Source organism: Cetorhinus maximus, chromosome 9 (assembly GCF_964194155.1).
Source record: "Cetorhinus maximus chromosome 9, sCetMax3.hap1.1, whole genome shotgun sequence".
Taxonomy (NCBI): domain Eukaryota; kingdom Metazoa; phylum Chordata; class Chondrichthyes; order Lamniformes; family Cetorhinidae; genus Cetorhinus; species Cetorhinus maximus.
In genome coordinates this window covers 96864285-96873499 of record NC_135887.1, presented here as the reverse complement: position 1 = coordinate 96873499, position 9215 = coordinate 96864285, and the positions used below count along the sequence as shown (strand labels likewise).

General features: G+C 39.5%; 1 protein-coding gene across 2 annotated transcripts in view; it reads right to left on the bottom strand.

Moving 5' to 3' along the window:
* Window positions 1-1027: 1027 nt before the first annotated feature.
* Window positions 1028-9215, bottom strand: part of tollip (toll interacting protein) — a 30698-nt gene continuing 22510 nt past the window's right edge. Inside the window, exons 3-7 of one of the 2 annotated variants that reach the window (XM_078549143.1) lie at window positions 8412-8594; window positions 6050-6202; window positions 4247-4337; window positions 2661-2681; window positions 1028-1638 (exon numbers count right to left, since the gene is read on the bottom strand). In XM_078549143.1, the coding sequence (XP_078405269.1) occupies window positions 1424-1638; window positions 2661-2681; window positions 4247-4337; window positions 6050-6202; window positions 8412-8594 (663 nt within the window). In that variant the 3' untranslated portion in view covers window positions 1028-1423. The remainder of the gene's footprint in view (window positions 1639-2660; window positions 2682-4246; window positions 4338-6049; window positions 6203-8411; window positions 8595-9215) is intronic. The other variant, XM_078549145.1, reaches the window with a different exon arrangement.

The window sequence follows — 9215 nt, the reverse complement described above, 5'->3', positions numbered from 1 at the left end:
TTCACTGATGATTGCACACAATGTTCAGTACCATTTGCAACTCCTCAGACACTGAAGCAGTCCATGTCTAAATGCAGCAAGACCTGGACAATGTTCAGGCTTGGGCTGATAAGTGGCAAGTAACATTTGCACCACACAAGTACCAGGCAATGATCATCTCCAATGAGAGAGAATCATTGACCAGAAACTGAACTGGACCAGTCTTGTGACTACAAGAGCAGATCAGAGGCTGGGAATTCTGTGGTAACTCACCACTTCACTCCCTCAAGCCTGTCCACCATCTGCAAGGCACTAGTGAGGAGTGTGATGGAATACTCTCCACTTGCCTGGATGACTGTAGCTCCATCAACTCTCAAGAAGCTCCACTCCATCAGGGCAAAGCTACCCACTTGATTGGCATCCCACCCGCTAACTTCAGCATTTACTCCCTCCACCACCGATGCACAGTAGCAGCAGTGTGTACCATCTACAAGATGCACTGCAGCAAATCAAGGCTCCTTTGGCAGCACCTTACAAACCCACGACTCCTGCCACATAGGACAGGGGCAGCAGATGCATGGGAACACCAACACCTAAACGTTCCCCTCGAAGCCACACACCATTGTGACTTGGAATTATATTGCCAATCCTTCACTGTCACTGGGTCAAAATCCTGAAACTCCCTAACAGCACTGTACCTACACCACATGGACAACAGTTGTTCAAGATGGTGGCTCACCACCATGTTCTCAAGGGTAATTAGGGATGGGCAAGAAATGCTGACCTAGCCAGCGACACCCACATCCTGTGAAATAATTTTTAAAAAGCTAAGTGGTTTTGATGATAAAGCGTATTAGGACAGCAAAATTGCAAATGATCTGGTTCACCAAAAGTGTGTGGTAATACTTAATGCCACTTTTTGCCCCATGCAATAACATATGTATGAGGTTAGCATTTTATAATGGGAATTTAAGATTGTAAAATGTAAGTGGCTATTGCTTCAGTACTTAATTTCAAAGCTGGAATTAGATTAAAGCCAACTGCATAATTCCAATTAATATACATTTTTAATAAACTCTAAGAAATAAGACAATTCTCAAAGCACTTGACAGGTGGACAATCAGCATTAAATGCTGTCAAATGCACAACAGACGTACTTCAAAGACATAAGCATCAAGTTTAACCAAGCTCAGTAGGGCAACCCTTGGTATATGATAACCACAAGATATGAACTTATCAGCCTTTCTGAACTTAAGCATATGCACTTGGATTATGGAATGCTCTTTATGTTTAATACAGTTACAAACTTTGTACAATGTGCTGTTTACTGGACACGTGCATTCGTAAACGAGAAAGATCGGCAGAGAGAAAGCTCAGTCTTTGATGCAGAGATACATCGGTTATTATGGGGTCTTGGCAATATTGACAGTGACTGCACATATTCCTAGGATTCTTCATTGATCTGGAGCAAAGAATTAATTGCTGCATCCTTGTTGCCCCTCTGTGCTTCCAGCACTGAGCGGATCACTTCTCTGTCCATGTTAGGGAACATATCCTGGATGGATTTGAGATCTTCCTCGCTGTACTGATTTTGTGGAGCAGATACCTGTGTTGGTGCTGCAACTGGAATCATTCCTTGTGTATAGACAGTTGGCACTCCTGGAAAATCAAAGAATATGTTATTTAATATAATGATATTCCAGAAATCAAGACAGGGTGAAAACTTAAGCAATGATTTGAAAAATGGCTTAGCACCTGACTTTCAAGCTGTAAGCAGTAAAATTCCAGTCTTAGTCCAGTTTGTGGATTTTGAAAATTCAATGCAAATGGAACAGGTGATACTTTAATGGCAAGTGTAATTTTCATCTACATTCAGGTGTTAAACACTAAAAATTAAGGCATTGTTTTCTTGGTGCTTTGTAAGTAAACTGTAATTTTTGTCAGTACTGCACAATTTAATTTTTCCTGCTAAAAGTATAATATGATTTTGAACAAAACAGTGCACTGAGTCAGTTGCAATTTTACTGGGGATGAGTGCGATTCCAAAAATATTTTTAAAAAATTCTAAAGAAGACAAAGTCGAAAATAAAAAGCCCCTTGTTAACGTTACTCCTGGAAGTCAATCATGCAGGTTGGTTGTACAACACATTTTGACATGTATAAAATAGGATCTGTATTTGGCCACTCCAATAATTTTGTGCAGAAGACAACTTTTTAAAAAATAGTAAAAGTGAATTTGAATCATCCACGATATGGCTGATGTAAATTCTACTGGACATACCAATAATACTAATACTTTTCTGAAACTCTCACCTCAACAAATCAATAAACAGGCTTATACACAACTTCTGGGAAAATGAGGTTTTAAGGCGCAGTATCAGTTGACATGCCACTTTTACCTGACAGAGCACATTTTGTAGCTCAGAACTGTGTATTTTTATGGTCTGCTAAACCCATTGAACGTAGCACCTGCAATTTATTTGCTGGCAGTGTAGATTTAGTATGCAAAGCACAATAACATGATAAAAATCAGTTAAACTTTAAGCCATCATTTACTGATATCTTATAAATAAATGCTTAAGCAACAGCCACTTTCAAATACATAAGCAAATGGCATACTCATGTGTTCATGCATAGATTTAGCCTGTGAGGAAAGGCAGGAAACGTCTCTCAAAACTTACCCAATGCAAAATACTCAAGCCCTGAATTGGGTAATAAGGAAATTAAAGCAGCAAAACACCAAGAAGCAACATTAATAACATGTCAGAAAATTTAGAATTAGTTAGAAAGCAAGTCACACCCAGTTATTTTTTTGCACAAAAAACAACTTACTACAAGCACCATATACCCATTAACCCATACATTGCACATTCTAACCATCAGTTCAGATTTTTACAAAAAGAAAAACACAATAACTCTATTAGCTCTTTGAATGCAGTTAAGTTGCCAAATTAACAAATCATCAAAAGCAGGAGGGCATTGTCCTATTAATAGTGTGACACTTGACAAAGTTCCTATTAGTTGCCACGGGCAAGAAAATTCTTCAAGCAGTGGTTGAATGACACTCAATGAATGGTAGGTTATATGTAATATTAATCTGTTCCCCAAAAAGAAATGAATCAAATCAATATGATACAGAAAAGCAGACTTTAAAATCACAGCTTCATTTAGATGGTTCTGTGCTACAAGCTGGAACCAATCTTGAACAGGTTAATTAACAATATAACTTAGCAAAAGCAGTTATGAGAAACCTATTACGTACTGGATCATGTAGACATAGCAGAAGTACAGAATCGAGCCTTTAACCGGTAAGAATTTTTAGGAACTGTTCCATTGCTTGCTTTCTCTGCTGTTTGAGGTGCTCTTGCCACACTTAAAAGTTAATGGGGGACTAAATTTCTTTAAGGTAAGTCTCGTTTTGGGCCCCAAAATGGATGCCCCACATAGAAGGTGCGCCCCAAACATGAGGCCTAAGGCCATCCTGAAATTTATTAACTACTGCAAGCATCCATCATGCCTGCAAGGCAGCTCAGTTACAAACACAACAAGCTCAATGCTTGTTTTAGGCAGTCGCGTGGGACGACGTCAGTCGCTCAAAGCAACACAGATCTTTGGGTTTGGGAGGCCTCTCCTGTCAGACATGGAGGTCCAAGGCCTATGCACATCCAGCATGCTTGCCCATCTGCTGGAGCAAAGTGCATTGCACTAGGTGCCTAGCATTTGGAGTGTGCATTTTAAGGGAAACTGGTTTAAAAAAACATTTATAATGGGCCATTCTTCCTTTCTCCACCTTGCATCTTTGGTCTTCAAAGATCAAGAACATTAGTGTATCTCCAAGTGCAGCCAAAAGTCCTTAAGTAGCAGCTGTTGACTGACATTTTGGCTCCTGAATCTCCCAAGTATGGGGCACAGGGAGTGTGTCAAGTCCAGCTGGCCACAGAACAATTAACACACGATTCACAGCAGCCCCAGTGCTACTGCACCAGACCTGCATTATCAACCTCATTATTTTTCATTAAATAGCAGTGAAAAATAATTGTCAGATTTCAGCAATATTGAATATTTATCATAAAGTTTACTTTACTTTTATTTAATGTAAAGACCAAGTTAGGTCGTAGCTAGCAAGAAGACATCAATCACAGCTCTTTCAGCCATCCCCAAAAATCAATATTATTCCATATTTTTATTTGCGTAGATGTAAGGAAAGAAACACCAAGAAACTCCCTCCTCACCTTAAGAAAATTTATAAAGGTTTAATCATTCATACCTGTAATAGGCACATATCCTAGTCCCTGTTGGTAAACAGTGGGCATTAGCACTACTGGCTGTGGCTGCACCAACATGTTTGGCGGCAGCGTCTGTTGGAATACAATGAACAATTAATTACAGTATTTTCCTCTCAAAAATTAAGTAAAAATTAAGGTATTGAGAGATTGGACAAGTTGATAGTTAAATTGTGCCATGCAAGAGTAGCCTTATTTCAACTGTGTACAGCTAGAAGTATAACCTACACAGATGATAAATTATCTGAATATGTGAAAAATGAGTAAAAAAAACCAAAAATCCTCAAAAGAAATTATTTGTTGGACAAAACTCAAACATTTAGAAATGTAGAGATGGGCAAGTATTGTAATTTGAAATATCTAAACATTTTGAAGAAAGTTTAAAAGCAGCCCAATTCAAATCCTTAACAAAATACTGCAGGTAGGCTTCTACAACAAGCAGACTCGATGGGCTGAATGGCCTAATTTCTGCTCCTATGTCTTATGGTCTAACAGGCAACTTAACATACCAAAAACAACATAACAGCATTTACCATCTTAAACATAACAAATGTAGGCCTACACAAGATTAAAACTCAAATGTACCACAAGCTTCTTAACGTTCTGTATCTTAATATGACAAAAGACTGGAATCTTCCAGGATAGGCGATTCTTTGCATTTTTATGCTGGAGCAGTTGCTAAATTAATGAACATAACTAGGTTCAAAACATCAATAAAACAAATTTTGCAAATAAAAGTAAAATATTGTTGAAGCTAAGGTTCTATTATGAAATATTTTGTCTACATGCTACCATATTACAGACAATTTTCCAGAAACAACATCTGCTACTGAAAACAGACAACCTTTACTTAGTAGACTATTTCCCTTAAGGGTCAAAAAAGGAAGAGGCGATCCAGCCAACAAACTTGCTCTGCCATTTTGTTCACCACAGCAGTTTTCATCATCTTAATTTTAAATCCCTATCCTTTCTCCCTGCCGTTTAATAGTATTATGCCCCAAGTATCCATATCTCCCTTTTTTCTCAAAAAATAATCAACTGATTCGGCAAACATGGCCTTCCATGGCAATGCATTTTGCATTTGCACAACCCTTTGCATGAAGGATTCTCCACCCTAAATGCCCATCAATTTACCAGGGAAAGGAATCTTATCAATCTCCCCTACTTTTAGCATCTCAATTTAAATTACTAGCTCCAGGAATTACACCCAAAGCTTAACTAGTGTCTGATCATAACGTATTCCTTTATCTTAGGTAGCATCCCGGTGAATCTGTGGCTAGTAAGCCCTTCCTAAATTGGGGAATTTAAAACTGAGTATGATGCTTTACAAGATATAACTAGCATGCTGTCACAGCATCAATGGGGTCTCAACAAGAACTGTGCCTAATCATCCCAGGACTATAGACCTAGCTTGTGAGATCAAGTCATGCCTAGCACTAACAGATCCGAGAATTAAGGCTTTGCCAAAAAGTTATATGTAATGATGGCTTTTAGTATAATTTTTAGAAAACTTCATTTATTTGCAGTCTGCAATTTAGATAAGTGGAAGTTTAATAAGCTTGTTTATTTCAATTTTAAATTATTCTAATATAACAAATTTTGATTCATGTTTTAGCTACATGATGAAAGTCTTTAAGTGTCACCTATATCATTGTTCTTTTAAGTTACATTTTTAACCTGAAATTGCCGGACTAATCTGTGAAATAGTTCTTGAATTGCAACACCCACCAAAGCCTTAGCATCAAAATGTTTTAAAAATATAAATGAAATCTAAATGTGCTACTTACTGCATAGGACATAACAAGGTTGATCATTCCTTCTTTATCATCACCCTGCCTCCCACTAAGGCTGTACCATTCATCCACTACTTTGCCTTCTTTTAGTAATTCCGGGATAGTTATGTGAGTCCAAGCAATTCTATCGTCCATGGAAAAAGCTCGCTGCAAGTAATAAAACACAAGTCACGTTTCAACAGAATCTACGCTAATGGAATAATCGGAAGTTGGTCTATTACAAGGGATATTAAAGAGGAAGCTTCTAACCGCAAGATGACAATGTGAAATTAAATTTAAATACATATAAACTTTGGGCACCATTGGACACATCACTTACTCATTAACCCTCAAGGAGTTGCAAAATAATTCAAGATATTGGGGTGGAATCCAAAAAAAATGCTTAGCATAGAAAAACTGTTTGTCTTTCTTTGGCTTAGCATCCCTCATTCCCATCTTAGGGCAACTTTGTAAATGACTATTACATATTAGCAGACCTCAAACCACTATCTGAGCTTTTCTTCTGCGTAAGAAATCAAGAACCGGCTGAAGGCACTGGATGCTGCAAAGGCTATGAGCCCCTGAGGATATTCCAGCAACAGTACTGAAGACTTGTGCTCCAGAACTTGCTGCGCCCCTAGGCAAGCTGTTCCAGTACAGCTACAACATTGGCATCTACCCGGCTATGTGGAAAATTGCGCAGGCATGTCCTGTACACAAAAAGCAGGATAAATCCAACCTGGCCAATTACTGCCCCATCAGTCTACTGCCCATCATCAGTAAAGTGATGGATGGGGTCATCAACAGTGCTATCAAGCGGCACTTGCTTATCAATAACCTGCTCATTGATGCTCAGTTTGGGTTCCACCAAGATCACTCAACTCCTGACCTCATTACAGGTTCAAACATGGTCAAAAGAGCTGAACTCGAGAGTTGAGGCAAGAGTGACTGCCCTTGACATCAACACAGTATTTGACCGATTTAAGGCATCAAGGGGCCCTAGCAAAACTGGAGTCAATGGGAATCAGGGGGAAAACTCTCCGCTGGCTGGAGTCATACCTAGCGCAAAGGAAGATAGTTGTGGTTGTTGGAGGTCAATCATCTCAGTTCTAGGACATTACTGCAGGAATTCCTCAGGGTAGTGTCCTGGGCTGAACCATCTTCAGCTGCTTCAGCAATGACCTTCCTTCCATTCGCGACTCCTCAGATACTGAAGTAGCCCATGCTCAAATGCATTATGATCTGGACAATACCCAGTCTTGGGCTGACAAGTGGCAAGTAACATTCACACCATGCAAGTGCCAGGCAATAACAATCTCTAACAAGAGAGAATCTAACATCTTTGACATTCAATGGCATTACCATCACTGAAACCCCCTGGCCACATAAACACTTTGGCTACAAGAGCAAGTCATAGGCTAGGAATCCTGCAGGGTGTAACTCACCTCCTGACTCCCCAAAGCCTGGATGAGTGCAGCTCCAACACTCAAGAAGCTCCACTCCATCCAGGACAAAGCAGCCCACTTGATTGGCATCCCATCCACAAACATTCACTCCCTCCACCGCCAATGTACAGTAGCAGCAGTGTGTACCATCTGCAAGATGCACTGCAGAAACTCACCAAGGCTCCTTAGGCAGCACCTTCCAAACCCACGACCGCTACCTTCTAGAAGGACAGGGCAGCAGATACATGGGAACATCACCACCTGGAAGCCCCCCTCCAAGCCACTCACCATCCTGATGCGGAAATATATTCTTCCACCGTTCCTTCACTGCCGCTGGGTCAATATCCTGGAACTCCCTCCCACCTGTGGTACCTACACCACAGGGACTGCAGCAGTTCAAGGAGGCAGCTCACTACCACCTTCTCAAGGGCAATCAGGTATGGACAATAGCCCATAGCCACTGACGCCCATGTCCCGTAAATGAATTTTTAAAAAAGGCTTATTTGGGGATCCTTTTTTATATTAATTGAATAAAATCACCAGTTGCCATGATGGGATTTGAATCAATGCCTCCAGATCATTGACCTGGGCCTCTGGGTTACTAGTCCAGTGACATTACAATTATGCCACCATCTCCCACAATGCACCAACAGAACTCTTCCTGATTTTGGAATTAATTTCTTAGCCCTTTCCCCATTGTGTATATGATAATACACAACATACGGGTTACAATCCCAGAAATTGTTGAAAGAAAATGTAGTGAACAATTGACAGTACAATTGTAAGTCTGCTATCTAATAAGTCAGCAAGTCTAAAAACTAAGATATTTAAAAGTAGTAACCTAAAATTTGGCTTTTTAAATAGAGTTTTCTACGTTGAAAATCAACATGAATATGAGTGATGCTCTAAAGAACCCAGTTCAGAAACCTCACCTCATCAAATATCTCCATGTAAAATGAATCGACACCAGGTGGCACAGTGCACTGGATAACTTTGTTCCATCTTGGATTTTTTGCCCCATTGTGTGCTGTAGGTGTCTCATATACTGCATATCCAAGACGTATTCTGCAGTATGGGTCCATACGTGTCATTCCATAGTTTTTTGCCAGTTTTGCCTAGACAGACAGAATTAAATAATTTCTATGCAACACAAAGTACAATGGAGTTTTACCAGAGAGCAGTTGAATAAACTTCTGCCCTTATGAGACAGATTATGTAAGATCGCTTTCCTGAGGCTTCACAAGCCATTCAAGTAATCCACTGTAAAAATGGGGCATGGAGGGATTAAAATTGAGCTTCAACTTATCTTAATTGCTAAGACTTTTCTGCCTGAAATTTATACCTGAAACAGATCCCAAACAGGATTAGAAGAGATTTTCAGGTAATGTGCAATTCACTAATCATGTGGTGGGACAATTCATTTCAAACCATAGGTACACAAAACAAATCCATCTTTTCTATTAGTGTAAAAACACCAATATTACAAAACAATGAAGCAAATGTCACTTGGTGCTGCTCTTAGGCTACTGTTGATTCAAATGAATACCAGGCCAGGCAATGGTGTTTCCTTCCATAATGGCATGTCATCCTTTTGCTGGAGTGAGGAAGGGAAAGGGGAAACAATAACGAAGGAAAGAGAATTAAATTTTCTAATGCAATATTTAAACTTAATTTGTTTCAAAGCCAAACATTTAATGCTGCTGGGAGTCACATGTCACTACCTAAATGTAACTATC